Raw genomic sequence first — 18081 nt, 5'->3', positions numbered from 1 at the left:
TCACACACAAGTAAGAGTATTCCCCACTAAGCTGGGAAACCTTTACCATTTATTCTCCAGTCAGGGAACAGGAATAATACCATGGGACTTGCCTGACCCATCCTAGACTGGGAATATTAAATATGCAAAATTAACAAGTTGTGATTAACCTACAAATCAGCCCAAGTCTCTTTATAAGAAGATCTAGGGCAGGATGAAAGGGGAGCAAATTGGCTGGACAATTTCTTGGTGATGAGTGATTCGACCGGCTGTTATAGTCAGGGCCAAAACCAGGCTCATGTGAGTTTTAAACATGAGCACATGGAGAAGCAGGGTATTTTCCTTACTACTTTCTCAGGAGATAAGGAATTCATCCATTTCTCAATCAGGGTTTCCATGTAGCTGCCCGAGCACTGTTTGTTTTCCTTCTGCTGCTTCAGTCGGATCAAGCGCGACGCGTATCGTTTCTGCCATTCTGTCAGCTCTTCCTGGGAATGTGCTGAAGTACACTGGGCACCATACCTGCAGATCCCTTGCTCTAAAAACCTACATCAAATAGAAAAACCATTACACTTTGAACTTTTCAGCCTCTAATTTAATAAATAAATAAATAAATAAAATAATCAAAATTTTACTTGTAAAGCCAGAAGGACATTTGGACATTCTTTAAGTTTCTCTTATAGAACTAAAGGCAGTTTAGTCCATGTGAACTAATTTGGAAATATATATATTTATAAAGCATTTTCTAGGAGAGACAGCATCTTCTCTCATTGCAAAGGCCAGAAAAGTTTATCAAATTTCTTAGAAATACAGGGGATGGAAGTCTTAAGAATTTTCCAGCTTTAAAGAAAACAGCATCAAGTGTTTGCACAGCAATTAGCACAAGGAGATCACAGAGCATCCCTGCAATGACTAGGCTCTGAATTAATATGCACAAAGCCCCTTGCTAATCAAGGGCAAAGGAAAGATGTAGCATAATTTCATCCAGTGATTATATTATTAGCTGATAAATACTCAGCCAGCAATTTTTCCTGGAGCAACAGTGACATCACATGGTCCCTTCTACTAAATACACCTACACAGAAACCTCTAGGAAAAGGTTTAATCCTCTTCTTTGGAAAGGGTGCATTAGTCTAAAAGGATCTATTCTTGCAGATAGTAAGAATTTCTTGAAGAAGTACATTTTCCACTTAGTGGCATGTGCTGATGCATTGAATTAATGCTCTTCCAAAGGCCTGCACACAATGAAGCATTCTAGTTCTCAGAATTCAGTACAAGTCTGGGCAAATGCCTGTGTAACTTGGGAATTATTTTTTAATTTAACTTTGTATTAAAATTATAAACCACAAGGCAACAGCTGCAGCTCCATCATTCTTCAAAACCGACGCACTTAAAAAACAGATGACAAAATGAAAATGAAATAGGGGGAGAGATTTAAGTTCTGAAGCTACCAGGAAAGTATTGGTTATGTAGAATAAAATTAGGCCAGGAGATGGCTTTGTTTATTCGTTTGCTTTGCAAAAGGAGATCGTAAAAAGTTAATACAAACATCAGATTTTTATTTCCACAGTACATGTGTTATATAATGTGACTCAAACTGTGAACTTTGAGCTGTGAGACAAAACCAAGCCACACCTGACTGTGACATGAAAACCTTGCAGCACAAGTACCTGCACATCTAGGTCACACTTGCATCAGTGGCTATAATTTGATTTAGCAAACACTTTTCCTTTAAGAAATGTGCTTGAAAATGTGCATGTCCAAATTCTACACAAAATAAACATAATATATAACATCATGTCACTAAAGGCCTTCTCAAGCTATGTTTCTTAATATATTTTAAATTAAAATGTTTTTCTTGGCAGTCAATTTCAGTATTCTTACTGTCAATTTTCCAATTCACCACTACAGTAGAATGTTAAAGTACAATTATGATTTTTACTTCCTAAAGTAAATGGAGTGCAAGCATAAAAAATTGCTGACCTGTTCCTATAACCTACATAGCAGATTTAAAATCAAGAGAGTTTCCTTTTCATTATTTAACAGGAAAGCATATTACTTTAAAATTTGTCATCATTATACAGGTTTTCCAAGATCCCATTGTTCATATTTTTAACACTTTTTTTCCTCTCAATTTTACTTTCTTATTTAATACCTCCTGCAATTGCATAGCTTCATTATCTAGAATAAATATGCTGCACTCCTACTGTTTTATGGCACACAGGGGAAAAATAAACCAGAGCTTCAAAAATTCATATTCAGTACCTGCAACTGCCTCCTCATAAGGAACTAAAATCTCCAGTCCCTGGTCAGAATTATGCTGTTCACAGGGATTTGCTGAGCAAGGCACATCCTTCTCACTGGAAGGGTTAACAGTGAGCATAAAGCTCATTACAGCTTCAGTGGAAAAATGCTTCAGAGCAATGGTTGGAAACATGGGATAGATGTTACTCAACAAAAGATCACCACAAGCTAAGAATTGTAAATATCTGCTTTTTTTAAGTTGCTGAATAAGCACCAGACATGATTAAGAGTCAAGAAGAGTTGCCAAGATTTAGCATCTTAGAAAACCATGCCAAAAGTAGCTCAAAATCAGCAATTCAGTCATGTCATTTAAAAAGCAGGTCAGAGCTTTTGAAAATAATTTGCATTAGTTACATAAATGGCAGAATCAAGTGCATAATGATGGTTCCTCCCCATATATATTAATTCAGTTTTATGTAGAGCAATGACAATTAATAACACAAAGTAGAGGCAATATTGACCAGATTACTGGAAAAGACAAGGAGAAACACCAGTACAAGCCACTGGATCTTCTCTTATGAGTTTATGCAAAAGGAAAAATAATGAGATCTGAGGAAAATTCCATTTTTTTATCTGAAGACAAAGCCCATCTACCAACAAAGTTCATTTATCAGAAGGCAGCACCATAACCTGACTGTGCTCCAGTCTGCTTACACTGCTGCCTGGGGAACTTTTCACATATCTGAAATCACCCAAATTAGAAAAGGTGGGAGAGAAAGACAGATGCTGACCTGTCACTAGAATGCCCCTCAAACCACTGTATTATGAATCCTGAGTTAGTGATTCCACTCTATAAAGCAATAAAGCTGGATAAACTGACCCCAAAAACCTGTGAACAAGTCAACTCCTGTTCTAACAAGCACCTTCACTCTCCTGGCCTCTTAATCATTCTGTCAGCAGTAAATGAAAGAGAATCATTCTGCTCCCTTGGAGGGGGTTAAGGTGAGTTAGAAGAGTTTACCTTTTACAGAGTGTGTATTCCTCACTGCTCGTGACGCCCCGGGGAGGGGGGCGGAAGTGCCAACCATCCCGTGACCCTGCGGGACACAACCGCGGTTATTTCAATTCATTATCAATTATTTATCAATCAGTTATTTCTCAATTCTCAGCTTTCCAATCACACAGCAACTGCTCAGGGATCCACAGCTCTAAGCACCAACCCAAGGTGGAGCTGAACACAAGAAAAATTCCCTCTCCCCCCAAGATGATTTACAATCCATGACAAAATCATTTAGAGAAAGGTGAATTTCCAATCTCTGCAGAATGGAGAAGGCTTTGATACAGCCCCCTGGTCCATAAACAGAAACTTCTGCCTCCAAATTCAGTCAACACTGAGGTAATTCTGCCTCACTGGCACACATCACAACAGTCAAGCCCCTTGTTGTGCTTTCTGCCTGTAATGCAGCACTGGGCATTCAGCAGGATCCAAGTCTTCTCACTAGGAAATTATGTAGCTTTAAAATTGACTTACATACCTTCTTCTAAATCTTCTACATGATATCCTGATGGTACTTTACCAGCTGCCTACAATTATATAAAAAAGCCCACAGTTATACAGGAACACAAAACAATTTCATCAACAAGAACTGCTGTCAAAACGGGTTTTAGAACAACTATTACAAAAATATCAATCATAAGTTGAAATTACTTCCAGTCAAAAACCCTGCTGATAACAGGGATTCTGATAATAACAGGAATTCTGACAGGAACACCAAGTCAACTGAAAAAAACTTTTAGAGATTTTTACAAGACCATATTCCACCCTGCAATCAACTTAATATAGACTGCAGCAAATTTCTAAAACCCCAAAAACTAAACTGCACTGATAAGTCTTTCAGTTTTCAAGCTACATCACAAATAAAGCACAAATAAATAACTAAGCATAAAGAAAAAAAAGAGAAGGGACAATCTAATCAGCAGACATGACAGTTTGACCTTCAGTGCAAAAAAAAAAAGGTGATTGAGAAAGCATTTATATTGTTTTAAAATTTCTGAAGTCATGCTTATTACTTCAGACTAATTTCCAACAGAGAAAAATGTGATAGATAGGTAAATAAATAGTGCAGATATAAATGCCTGGAATTCTTTCTACTTGCTACTTCAGGAGTCAACAACCTATTAGCATTATTTTTTATTTTCTCAAACATCCTCCAAGACTGTGATGAAAAGTTCCTGGAGAGTTTGGTGGGTGAAGACCAACACACCAGCAGAAACAGTAATTTTTGAACCAGTCTGTTCCCAGGGAGCCTGGATCTCCTGGGACACATGGAAAGCAGCTCTTCAGCTGCTTCAGGTACTGCTCATTATTTTTCCCAATAATATCCTCATTATTACCTCTGTTTCAGCAAGAAGTGTTTTCAGTCGTGTGAGATCTTTAGTTACCATCCCGTTCTGGGGGCAGAAAGAACATTAATTATTGAACACATAAACCTTCATTATGTGCATTAAACCACAGCAGCCAAATTCATTTCCCCCTCAACACCAGGAGAGGGAAAAATGAGTTTGACTTACAACACCAATTTTAAATGACACTAAATAAAACTGGGTAAAGATTGTGGTGAAAAAGGGAATTCTACACTGGCCAAAACCAGCACTAGATTTACAGCAAGTGTCAATACAGGACAATTCAGGAAAGCAGCATATTAAGAAGAACTTGAGGAAAAAAATATACCATGGTTACTGCAACACTTCTGCTCTGAAGAATTTGAATAACAATCTTTCACTGCTGTTTCAGTGATGGATTCATTTTTTTTAAGGATCTACTTTACAGATCACTGATTTCTGCAGCTCCATAACTCTTCCTGCTCTGATGTAGACTGTGTAGTTTTTGGAGTTTTCCCTCAAAAGTAAAGATTAGCTATGTGACTAACTGCATACTCGAGTACAACTGAAGTAAAAATCTTTCAAAACTGAATGTATGTGAAGTAGGTATTTGTAACAATTTCACACTCTTGTAAGTCAAAAGTTTGATTAAAGGAACCCAGACCTGTGGGGTTTATTTCAATAACCTCTTGCAGAAATTTAATTAAGTGCTACAACATTTGTTAGACATCTCCACATTCTGACTGTGCTATTGAGCAGGAGAAATCACTCTTTGCTGAAAACTTACACACTTAACAATCCTCCCACTTAGGCTTTTTCCAAAATGATTTTTCACTTTTTCAGCAGAAGGCTGAAAATTCAACTTGTTGAACTTAAATTAGAGCAAAAAAATGTTACCAAGAATCATTCTCTTAAGCCACTGGGGAGAAAACTGGATGGATTCCAACTCTTCAGTAAATTCATTCCAAAACTTTGTTTCACTTCTTCTTTCAGACAATGGCACAGTCAGTAAATCAGCTGCTGATTTTAATATTCCTACTGAAAACAACTGTGTCTAACAACCTAAAACTTGTAAAAACCTCTCAAACCCTGCTTTGGGATGACACTCTGGAACTCTATACAAAGGTACCTTTATTTGCACAACAACAGCTCAAAACAAGGGCACTCCACATTCCCTGCAATAAGACTATTTTACTAATTTTTCCTGAAGGCAAGTTTCCTTCAACCTCACCAAGAATTTTTCAATGAAACATTTTTTCCTTAGAAAACAGCTAAACAAAGAAAAAAAAACCCTTTCTTTATGTAAAAATAGCCAATGGTTGGGGGGAAGGGAATTCAGGATACAGCCCAGACAGACAAACAGAACTCTCAAAAATAACCTACTCATTCAGCTAAGCACCAAGACACAGGAGACAGGATCCACTCTCAAGGTAAGAGGTTCTGATTCCCCTCAGTCTGAGCAAGCCATGACCATGTTCCTGGGTGTGTTAAGACCAGCAGTTCATGCTGATGAACTGCCTATTTAATCCCAATTACAGAAATTAAAAGGATACTGTTCTTTGGAGACTTACATATGTCCCCAGTTTCCCCATAAAAGTGAGAAGTTACATGTCTGGGGTTAAAAGCATCTTTACAAGTTTTAACAGTTCAAGGGTAAAATAGGAGCTTTGAACTCAAACCTTTATCTTCATCTTGAAATGCAAAGCTTTTTTTTCTTTCCCTGAAAAGCTTTTTATACCATCTTACAGCTTATCATGGGCCAGTTATTTAAAAGTCCAATCAGTATTTTTTTCTGCTTTAATGGATAGAATTCCTGAAGTCCATACAAAATGAGGTCAGGTACAATTTAGAATAAGCAAGCAAAAGCTTGAGATTTATACTATTCTTGTCAATCGCAAAATATGCAAATTTATTTTACATTTCCTGAGGATTCAGGGCCAACAATGAAAAAACTCTTCAAAATCACAACAACTTGAAACACTGGTTATGCAACAACCTGGCATCCTGATGATACATGTGTGCCCATATATTTATCTTTTCCAAACAAATAATTTTTGTTGCAACCTGCCAGTGAAACATATGTTCAGAAGTTTCTTATTAAACAGATTTTTTAAAAGAAGGAAATACAAAACTGTTTTTTAAACCATGTAGATTGCAGCAAACCCACTTACCAGTGATTCCCCCATCAGTGATTTGGAAAGAACATTAGACACAATTTGCAGCTTCCCTTTGAGATGCATGCAGCAGAGCACTGCCCGGAGAGATCCATCGCCCTTGGCCAGCCCCTCTCCCAGCACTGCAACACAAATCAGCCACTGTTACCCTCAGCACACCATCCATTTCAGTCAGATACAGTTTTCCTTCACCCTTCAGAAGAAAACAAAGTCTGAAACTCAGGTTAAATCCATGGCTTAGTGGATATAAATTAAGTATCATGTGCTGTTGTCTAATATTAACTTGAAGCTTGTCTCCTCCCACCAGCTAATAAATGCTGCACAGGAGCTCAAAAAAGGTTGTCATATTTACATGCTAAAATAGACATAAATATGGGAAGGGTAAATTCACATATCTGACACAGACACAAAGGACCTCCTCTTACAGAAAGGGTAAAAAAGAAATAGCAACCAACAGTAGAACCTCTCAGTAACACAAACATGCTCAGGAAGATCCATTCATGCTCACAAAACACATGCCCTGTCGTTTCCAAAAATAGCCAACCTCCTCATGGGCAATTCCTGCTCCTCTTAAAAGGGCTTTTATTCACTTATGCTGCAAAGTGTGGCATATAGGAACGATTGTCTGAGCCCAGAAATTTACAGGCTCCCCATAACAGAAAACTTTCTGAATGCTCCCTAGCACGGGATCAGCAGCAAGCAGTGCCAAACACTTTCTGAACACTTCCAGCAGGGACAGGATTTATTTCACGATACAGACGTGCTTCAGACAAGCTGCAACAACACTTAATCACATGTATTACCTGTCCAGAAAACAAAATGCCAGAGTGACTAAAAAGCTTAGCAAGCTAAGCATGTGAATTGAAAAGAAGGCTGGACAGTTGTTTAAAATTAAGGAATTATGAAATAACTGTTATTGCAGGCAACATCAACATCTGTCTTTATACTGCTACTCATGCAGATGCAAACAGCCCCTCTTAGTGCTAACAGGAATTTCACATTCACCACAACTTCAGGATTACATTCTAGAGTAATAAATCAAAACTCCTCACTCAACAGACGTTCACATCGTTAACGGAAATTGCATGAAAGACTCGATAAATAAGCAGTCCCACAAAACATTTAAATAAAAACAACTAGGAATCTCTTCAAACTGCAATGGTAACTAAATAAAGTGCCTCAAAGATTAGTCTGAATTCACCACTCTGACAGTACAGACCACATTGCCAAAAATAGAACTTACTTCCCAAATCAGAAGCAGAAGCACCAAAAATAGCTTTAACATGTCTGACAGTTTGCTATTTTAATCTCAAAGACTAAATCTCCAATTATTATATTTCATATCACTATCTGCACAATATCACCAAGCTAAAACATACAGTTGCACATATAAAGATGCAACACATTAACCACTATGTCTTGGGAAAGATTTGTAGAATAATTTAACAGATTTTAAGCCCTGTAACACTGCAAGCAGCATACTATAAAGAACACGTATTTCTCCAACCACTCCAGAATACACTGATTATTCAGGTTCAAATAAAACTATCATAGCTGTACAACATGTCAAATCTTATAAAAAGGCAGAAGAGCAGCTTGAATACAGCTTTGCCCATCATAAAAAGCCTGTGAGTATTACAAGGAGTGTGATTATCAAGTAGTCCATGCTAAGGTTGTTTCTTCCCAACAATAATTCAAACATAAAACCAAAACTAAGACCTTCTGGGATCATAAATGCAGATACTCTAAATGTCAGGTGCTGGGCTACAACTGATAACCACACATCATGGAGAACCACAGCCAAATCATTCATTCACATATTCATAAAAATACAGTATGTGTGTATATTTATATAGATATAAATACATACACAACATTTTTATATAAATACATAAATATGGTATCAGTAAGTTCAAAAATGTCCTCAGTTTTTGATCTGGGGAATAATATGTGCAGAATATGCTGGCATGAATAAAGTAAATTAACATTAATCTGGATGCTATTTCTTTGTTAACTAATATACATTTAAAGGTTGGTCTTCCTACTTAATTTTAAAAAAGAAGATAGAGATCAATGGTCTTATCCCACCCACTTCTATGCCTGCCCAGTGAGAGATGACAAGCAGTTACCATGACAGTTCCTTTGAGATACTGATAACTGGCACACACATCAAGAAAAAGTTCCATAGATGAAAGTCACCCCGTCCCCTGTGACAAACCCATCAGAGCTCATTGATGAGAACACTGTTCATTAAAAACAGCATCCTCCCTCCTACCTCCTTTAACCATCATTCAGCTTTCCATAAGTCTGTCACTTTTATTTGCCATCATGAAAGACAACTCTGAAGTTAGAATATTACACCCCTACAGCATACATCAATAAGGTAAAAGAAGTTTTTTAAATAGCATACATAAATAAGAATTTTTTTTTTAATTTCAGATTATTTCAAGAATGGTACTGATTAAGCAACAATCAGACTTTTTTAAGGTATTAAACTTTAATTTTACACCTACAGAAAGCAAGTTTATTTTTCTTAGTCAATCTTTATGGACTTTTACAAGCAGGCTGCAGAGTGCCACAAATTCCCCAAACTATGACTTGGCCATCAGTGAAGACAAGTACGTTAAAAAAAAAAACAAAACAATAAAAACCCACAAACCCAGAAAGGAACAATTTAAAGATTATCATTGCTAGCATAGTAATGTCAGAAGAGTAGACCACAGTCTGTGTAACAAAACTGTCACCTGAAAAAACTTCATTTAACAATCAGGAATAGTTAAAGAATTAAAACTGAAAGGTGGGATCCACCCACCTTTTCTTTCCAAATCTAACTGATAAACTCTGTTCCAACACTTTCCAACCTCAGTGAGTTCTCAGTGAATTCTCAATAATTTGCATTATAGATGAACAACAGAAGATTAGGAAAGATGGATAATTCACTCAAAAATAGCCAATCTGAACAAGACAGTGACACATGAGAAGCTCCACTTCAATGTGACATAGGCACATTTGAAAGTTCTAACAAATATGTATCATCTTGATTTTCTCTGAACTAAGTCCCAAATGCAAACCAAAATATCCACCATGTCCCTGGGAAGAAAGGCAGAACAATCAGCTGTCTTTGTGTCTTTATCTTTGTGAGAATCCTGATATTATCAACTCTTCCTACATTTGTGCACTGAAATAACTATTAGCCAAATAGCACCACTGAGCCAAAGACATGTATTTGAGTTGTGGTACTTGAGTAAGAGCTGAAAAACAGTGAGATCTCTCTTCAGGGGGGGAAAAAAAAGGGAAACAAAAAAGCAGAAAAAGTATTACAAAGCAGATACATAATTTTAAATAGGAAAAAAATCACTGTTAGCAAACTAACAAATCTGGGTATCTGTTTTAAAAATCCAGACAACTGACTGCAATTCACAACACTATGTAATAAAAAAAAGAAATAAGCATACCATGCCTACAGTCTTCATCTGCTTGCCCATACTTTTTCTGAAAGGTAAAACATGAAAAGTTTAAAAATAGCATTATTCCAGTTAGCATAAACAACTACATGACTGAATTACAAGTTTTTAAAAAATTTTTAGTAACCATTACCTTGTCTTTTCCTGGGTGGAACATGTAAAGAACATAAGTCGCATGTCAATTATAATATAATTAATTCTTAGAATGCTGACTTTTTCTCAAATTCTCAGCATGTGCACATTTTAAAAGAGGAGTCTGAATGGGCAAAGGTAGGTGTGTGTGTTATATGTTTGTGGGTGGCCCACAACACCTAGAAAAAAATATAAAACTTAATTTTTGAGACACTGCTTGTTTTTTGATCTTGCACTAATACAGTTATGTTGAAACTTTAAGATATGTACATTATTTTATTCTTTTCAGTAGTGATTTTAAAGACTTTTTTGTTTAGTAAAACAAAAGCAAAATTTGGATTGTTTTCCTCTTTTAAGACTTCACATATCTATATAATTCAAATCTTTAAGAGGAAGGTTTTCATTCCAAGTATTTTTCCAAAATCCCTGCAACAGTGTCACTATGATGAACATCCAGATAGGTGCCTCAGAGGATTTTCAAAGAGTGATGCCAGAAATGTATTAAATAATCCAGCACCAATGTGCATATTGGCTTATGGAAATAATTTTGAGAGGTCAAGTCTGCGGTAACACAACTTTTATTAGAAAATCCATCCTCACTTATTTGTGAATCTCTTCCCCTGAGGAGCCATAAGATAGGTCACTTCTTCATTCTTGTTTTGCATACTGAATAGTCCAATCCAGCTATTTATTTAAAGAATGTTTAAAAACACTCCCTTAATCAGATGGGTAAGATTTGCTTTAAAGTGGCCCAGCAAGGTCTTGTGACCTGGCCAAACTTTTTCCACCTGGGATGAAACTGCTTCTACTCAATACAGGAACATTTGGAGTGGACAAGGCTGCTGTAAATCTGTAATAGCATTTCAGAAAGGTAAGAAAAAGCAGGTTGTAGGTTTATTCTTAAGCACTGAAGTGTCCTTTCCTTTAAGAAACTGTAGCTCTGATGCTTTAAAGGAAGGACACAACTTTGGCAATGGGGTCACCTGTAATTCAGGGTTATGCCTCCTGCTTTACATTTACAAACATTTACAAGACCCATTTTCACCTAGCCACTAAATATTCGCCAGAGTCTAAAAGTTACATCTTTCACCAGATATGCTCTAGCCTAGCCCTGCAAAGCTGGGATTAAGCATTAGAAGACTAATTTTAGGCCTATGTCAATAGAGCTAAAGCAGGTATGAACCAGCTACCTCGATTCTGGCATTTGTTAGCTTTGTTTTTTGAGTGTTTTAATTTGTGGAAGCTTTAATTTCATGTTCTTTAAAGATAAGGTAATTTGGTGTGTAATTTAGCACATGTACCCTAAACCCAGTTATTTTGCCTTCCTGGAATAAATACATATTTTTTAAATGTTTGAAGTATTTTTCCTTATTTGTTTAGAAAGCTGTGACTGAAACCCAAACCAGGATGTTTCAATCCTGAAAAATAAATGGATCAGGGAGAGCGACAAGACAGAAGCCTCACAGATGCTACAGCAAGAGGGATTCTGTGGGCAGAGCAACATGCCAAAAATTCTGAGTTGTATTTAAATCTTGACAATACAAGATATTTGACTTTTCTTTCCAGTTCACTAGATACTATAAAGAGTCACACTCACAAGTTGTAAAAAGGAAGCAATTCTATACAGAAGAGTCTCGATTTTGATGCGGTCGAGTTCTGCCTGGCAGGGCTCCGGGAGGTGAGCTGGGGGGTACTGGCTGAGGGAAAGGAGAGCCTCTGTGCAATGCTTCACTGCCACTTCATAATCCTGCTGCTTAAGGGATTCACATGCTTGTTCACATGCCTTCTCTGGTCTTCTGTCTGCCATGACTCAGGGACAGAAATCCTAGAGCGGGGGCAGAGGGGACGATAAAACGTTGGTTAGCTGTGGAATGGCACTGACAACTTGCCAACCAACTTCCATTCCCGTCTCAAGGTGCTGCATCACATCCCCCTCGTGCTATGCCACTCACATTTCCTAAACCAAGCTTCTCACTAACTGATTTCTTCCCAGGCTTTTCTCCATCACTTCCAGCTCTCAGTTTTCATTCTAATTCAAGAAGGTACTCAAAGCCCACAACTGATTTTAAGAACCTAAGTAAGGGTTTCAGATTTTGAAGTCAGCATGGATTTAAGCAGAGGCTTTTGGGTCTTCAGTGGCAACACAACCCTTGCTTTGGAAGGAACACAACTCATCCTCTGAGTGCTGTCCCTGAATCTGCAATGTACTCCACAACATCACCTCTTCCAAGCACTTCTCACCTACACTGGGGAGGAGGAGACACTTCCTCTGGGTGAAGCAAGGATGGACAGAGGACAGGAAAGACCAGGGAGTCAACAGCAAACCAACCACTTGTCTCTTCCTTCTGCTGGTTTAGCTACTTTGAGGGCTGAGAAAGTCTAGATACCCCTGCCATGCCAACACCTTCATGCAGAACTTCTTAAATAATTTTAAAATAAATATTTGGGGAGGGGAGGAAGTTGAGACAGTTATAAAACGAGTATGTCCACAGATGTTATCTGCCACTAAACTAAGACAAATCTGAACCACCAGCAGAAGAACAAAGCACTTATACAATCCCTGTCCACACTCTCTCCTCATTGACATATTTGAATACATGATACACATCACTAGAGACACTGTGCATTAAAGCTGACTTCACAAAAATGGGTTCTGATAACTGAAAGAGGAAAAATCTCAGAAGTTCTCATTTTTGCTTTTAGCAAGAAGCATATTGTCAATATTTTTGTTTAGAGATCAACTATTACAATTGTCTCAAATAACTACTTTTAGTGCACTTTAAAAATTCACTGTTAAAAGCTTTCTTTATACTTGGTATTTTCAGATTTTCAACCAAAGGTAAAGTAACTTCAAGAATTCAAAGTCAAATAAATGAAATTTCCTCATATAAAAAATAATCCATTATCCCACTTTTCCCATTAACACATGCCTAAGCCAACATTCAGAAGGAATGTAAACAAGTCTTTTCTTACATTGTACAACATAGCATTCTGTGTGTTCCCTTCTACTCTTAAATTTCCATTCAGTATCAAAATAATTACATAAGGGAATATTGATTTTTCAATACTTAAACCAGCTTCCCCTTTACAACACTAACATAAAAATTTCTCATTTAAAACAAAAAAATATTGTCTAAAATGAAGAATGTAAGCATAAATAGTTTGCAGTTATCCTGGTACAAATCTGTGACGTGTGCCTCTTTCTTAATAACAGCCTTACAAAATATTACCTCATTCATCCAGATATTTCTATTTCTGCTAAAAATAAGTCTGCATTTTCAAACAATAGGAACAGGCAAGTAGGTTTTGCATTTCCATACATATGAGTAAATTCATTCATGAGGTAATTCTATTAAAGATTCTGCTGGATCACTTCAGCACGTATTTTCAATTACATAAATGTTAGTTATTCTTAAGCTGTGAATGCAAAGATCTTTTCTAGATACAACTAAAAATTGCACTGGTTTCCACTTCACTACCATTTTAGGCCACTGTGTATTTCACAAATCCAGGATCCGCTTCCACAGTGACACAACAGTTAATTGATGTTTTTCTCATGTACATTCTGTTTTCCTCCTAAGGGACTGAAAACAGAGGACTCCATGAACTCTGCTGTACTTTTGATTTCCTCACTTCCTGGCTGACATATAACCAAAATTCCTTTGACCAAAAGGCTGAGCAGAGCTTCTGTGCGTTTATTCCCAAAGAGCTGATTAAACACAGATCCCATCCTAAGTGACCTGGCCAGCACAGCTGACAGATTTGAAAGCTCTTCTCCAATATGGCACCACGTAAAAGACAAAGATGTTCCTTACCAATTGCCTTATGCTGACTGCTTGGAGAAATACAGAACTCATCTGTTTGAGAAGCTGGATTTTATACACCCAGTAGTGCCCACAAAATTTCTTTGGTCACTTTGAAAGCTCCAGAGCACTTCAGAAGACATAACTGACCCTGAGCAAAATCCTGTGAATTAAGTGGAAGCAAGAGCAGTAAGGACCAAGTTGTTGGACAACTGGCTAAACTGAGTCACACCAATGATATTTCAGAGTGTAAAAAATCCACTGAAATCATAGTGCATAGGACACAGTGATAGCTAAGAAGCCACTGCAGTGTAATTTGTTTGGAAAAATATCAAATTATAACAAACGAAACCAGTATGTGGACAACACACAGAAAATGATGCACTCAGGCTCTCAGATTTCATTTCAATCCCATCTACAGCCACACATGCAGACTCAAATATGCACATTTATTAGGTATTTGTGCCACCTACATCAGACTCCAGTTCAGGTGCTCTAGACTGTTCCTTGGGGACACCAAACTTCTGTTGACTTCAGAAACATTTTCTCCTGGTTTTGATACCCTAAATCAGCAACTGAAACTTGTGAACATGAATTACAACCACCATTCCTTAAAATCTCGTCTGTTGAAGTACCTGACTTACCTACACTTAAAATCATTCACAGCAGTTCCTAAGTCCCAGCAGAACCAGGAATGTGATTGTTCCCCTCTGTTGGACACTGCTGATGTCTCAGCTCAAGCCCAGCGTCCAGTTCTGGGCTCATCCCAGAAGAATTTCTTCACTGGAGGAGTGGTTATACATTGGAATGGGCTACCCAGGGAAGTAAGTGATGGAGTCACCATCCCTGGAAATGCTCAAAACACAAGTGCAGTTCACAATACAGTTTAAATGGCCCAGTGGTATTCAGCCAAAGGCTGGACTCAACATTCGAGGTCTTTTCCAGCCATAAAGTAATCAAAGAAACACTAACAGCCAATAAGCAAAGGCTGTTAAAAATTTATTTTCAGTTTTACAGATCTTTATTTTCAAGATTTCAGGCACAAAATTGGAATTTCTACATTCGCTCTGAGTAGAGTTTATTACAGATTAGAACTGAAAGCTGAAGTGTCAAAAGGCCTGTGCTATATTCCCAACTCTCTTTGCAAAACTGAGCAAATTACTGATGAGCTTCACTTCTGTCTGCAAAACTGAAATTAAAATACTAACATGTTATAGAACAAACATCAGGATTATTCATTTTCTCAAAGAGACCTGGAAAACCACATGCCAAAAGAGGTCTAAAATCAATTCTGAGAAATAATTTATCCTCTAGTGAAGTTTAATCCATCTTCAAAAGACTGAAGAACCAGTAAAGAGGCACAGTCCCACTATCTAAAGTTGCACATTTAAAATATATGGACATACCTAAGAAATTATATATAGAAGTATATAACTTGGCATCATACTTTGTACCTCAAAAAAATTCCTGCCCTTAAGTAGGAGAGAACTTAGTGAATTTGCATTTCTTGAAAGCCAAGTTGTACTCAGTTTATCTTCCACAAAATATTATTTCAAAGAAGCTAAAACTGGTTAGTTCCAACTGGTGTAACTTCAACCTTGGTGGCTTTTACAACTAACCATGACAATTTTTTTTCCCCCTACAACTAATGATTTTCAGGCTCAATATTCCTAATGAGTATTCCACCTTCTTGCCAAAGGGGTTTTGTAAACAAACATGCAAAGAGTAACTAAAATCCAATCTCCAAATAAAGCTGCCTGTTTCCCCTCCAGAGTTGCAGAGGGGGCTGGGAAAAGCAGAAGGGACAGCTTGAGGAGGAAGAGTGATAAACAACGTGATCCACACAGTCATTTATTTCCAAGTAAACATTACGCCTGCTTGGTGCACAGGAGGCTCTGAAGAACTACTCCACAGTCTGATGAGTCCAACTTCAAATTAAAATGGATGTAGGAGGAGAGAACATCATGAACTAAAATTCCAGTGTTTCACGGCAGTTTAACTCATGACTGTGCACTTCCATGCTCCACATCTTACTGATGTGTTTCATGGAATCAAAGGGTCCATACACTAAGATAGAAAGTTAAAGCATGTGACGGTTCCTAAAAAAATTTCAAACAGATGCTTTTTCAATTCACTGTAAAGCATCTAGCCAGATAACTCTTGCTGTACTTCATAAACAAACAGATTAGAGGGCACAATGCTGTTCCTATTAATGTTACTGGCAAAATTCCCAATGTCTGCCAAGACAGAAGGATCAGATCCAAGGTCTCGCATGCCAAGCTGACAAACAGTAGACAAGTCAGTAAATATTTGCATATTTTAACCAAACATTAACATCTCTTGTAAAGATTTATGCTAAAGCAGTGATGTTCAACTTGCAGTCCTACAGTGAGACTGGTAGGGATTTACTGTCAATTGAATTTACTTCAAGAGCCACATCCTGGGAATCGCAGAGTGAAGCAAATGAATGAGACCCATTGCCATGGGGAACATGCAGGGGAAGAGCCTCTCCAGCTGCCTCCCATTACAATCCACAACCCTTCAAACAGTTCTGCTGAGGGAAAGAAGCACAAAATATTCCTTGCCAAGGCCATTCAGCCGTGTCCTCCTGCTAGCAGCTCGCTGTCCTGCGGGAAAGGAAAGCAGGAGATGGATTTGCCCTTCCATTGCCTATTGCGGTTAAAGTGGTGCAGGCTCAGAGAGAGCAGGGCAGGAATTCCACTCATCCTGCCCCTCTCTACAGAAATGCAAGCACTCTGTTTGCCAATCCTTTGGGATTTTTCAGCCCATCACACAGACTGGAAAGGCTGGCCACCAAACTGGGAGAGAAGCTTCAAACATGTTATAAATCCAGGCAATACTCAAGAAAAGACAGCTGGTTTATCAGAACTTCCCAGCAATTCCTTTTAAGAGCAAGAAGTGACCAATTAGATTTATTTACGAGGCTGGTTACAGAGCTGTTAGCTCTGTCCTTCCTCAGTAACTTCTGAGCTTCAAGTCAATTGTTACTGAATTTCCCAGCAGTCTGAAGGGTCTTGAAGATGCTGCAGGTTTCATGAAAAATGTGTAACAAGACACATAACAGACCCAGGGAAAGGTTAAGTTATAACTCAGCCTCTAATTGATACCAAGACATCAGTTACCCCATCAATTACTGCCACGCGCTGCCATTTACCATCAAGGGCTCTAGCAAAGTGTCACTCACCAGTGAAAGAAAAGTCTTATTTATTTTTCTTGCCCATAACAGTCACTGCCATAGGCTGCATTCATCAGTTTAACTGCTCCAGGATCCATCCAACAGTCTCCAGGTTTCACCAAAGCAGAGTTTCCAAATTTTTTAGATTACAGACCCAAGCAGTACACACTCCATCCCTTTCTCAAAGCTGTTACTGGTAAACTGAGATGTAAGCAATTCACACAGCAAAAATTTGTTATTTCCACAATACATCCAAGTAATATTTAGGAAGTCACAGAGTTGGTATGGCTACAATCCCTGTGATTAATAGTTTTCCTCTCACTTAAAATTATCAACAAAAAAAGTGACAAGATATTGTAGCTTATACAGGAATGGAAAGATCCAGGGTTTAATCTGAATATTTATATTGAATATGACACAATAAAAAATTTAGCTACTGTGAACATGCCAACATAACAGTCAGAAATAATGGGCCACTGGAATTCAACTATCAAAACACTGCAAACAAACTGCATTTGTCAGTCCACACACTAAAACAGGGAACAGCACATCTGTCCACTGTTGAATCATATTATAGAGTTGCTCTGGCACCTCTTCTGATCCCATCTTGAGGCATGCCTGCATCTCTATCTGTCAATTGGTTTTGTATTATTACCAAACACCACTAAAATATCTTTAGATCAGTAACATGAAATTAAACATCCATT

At 37.7% G+C, this 18081-nt stretch overlaps 1 protein-coding gene across 4 annotated transcripts in view; it reads right to left on the bottom strand.

Annotated features, from left to right (window-relative positions):
- The window catches only part of HELZ (helicase with zinc finger), an 85836-nt gene that overhangs the window by 56897 nt on the left and 10858 nt on the right, over positions 1 to 18081 (bottom strand). For 3 of the 4 annotated variants that reach the window (XM_033076768.2, XM_033076771.2, XM_033076770.2), the window contains exons 2-8: positions 11973 to 12200; positions 10235 to 10271; positions 6777 to 6901; positions 4618 to 4674; positions 3759 to 3807; positions 3245 to 3320; positions 327 to 525 (exon numbers count right to left, since the gene is read on the bottom strand). In XM_033076768.2, coding sequence (XP_032932659.1) covers positions 327 to 525; positions 3245 to 3320; positions 3759 to 3807; positions 4618 to 4674; positions 6777 to 6901; positions 10235 to 10271; positions 11973 to 12182 — 753 coding nt within the window. In that variant the 5' untranslated portion in view covers positions 12183 to 12200. The remainder of the gene's footprint in view (positions 1 to 326; positions 526 to 3244; positions 3321 to 3758; positions 3808 to 4617; positions 4675 to 6776; positions 6902 to 10234; positions 10272 to 11972; positions 12201 to 18081) is intronic. The other variant, XM_033076772.2, reaches the window with a different exon arrangement.

This window comes from Catharus ustulatus, chromosome 20 (assembly GCF_009819885.2).
Source record: "Catharus ustulatus isolate bCatUst1 chromosome 20, bCatUst1.pri.v2, whole genome shotgun sequence".
Lineage (NCBI taxonomy): Eukaryota > Metazoa > Chordata > Aves > Passeriformes > Turdidae > Catharus > Catharus ustulatus.
The sequence above is the reverse complement of the archived record's forward strand: the minus strand, read 5'-3'. Positions and strand labels throughout refer to the sequence as shown.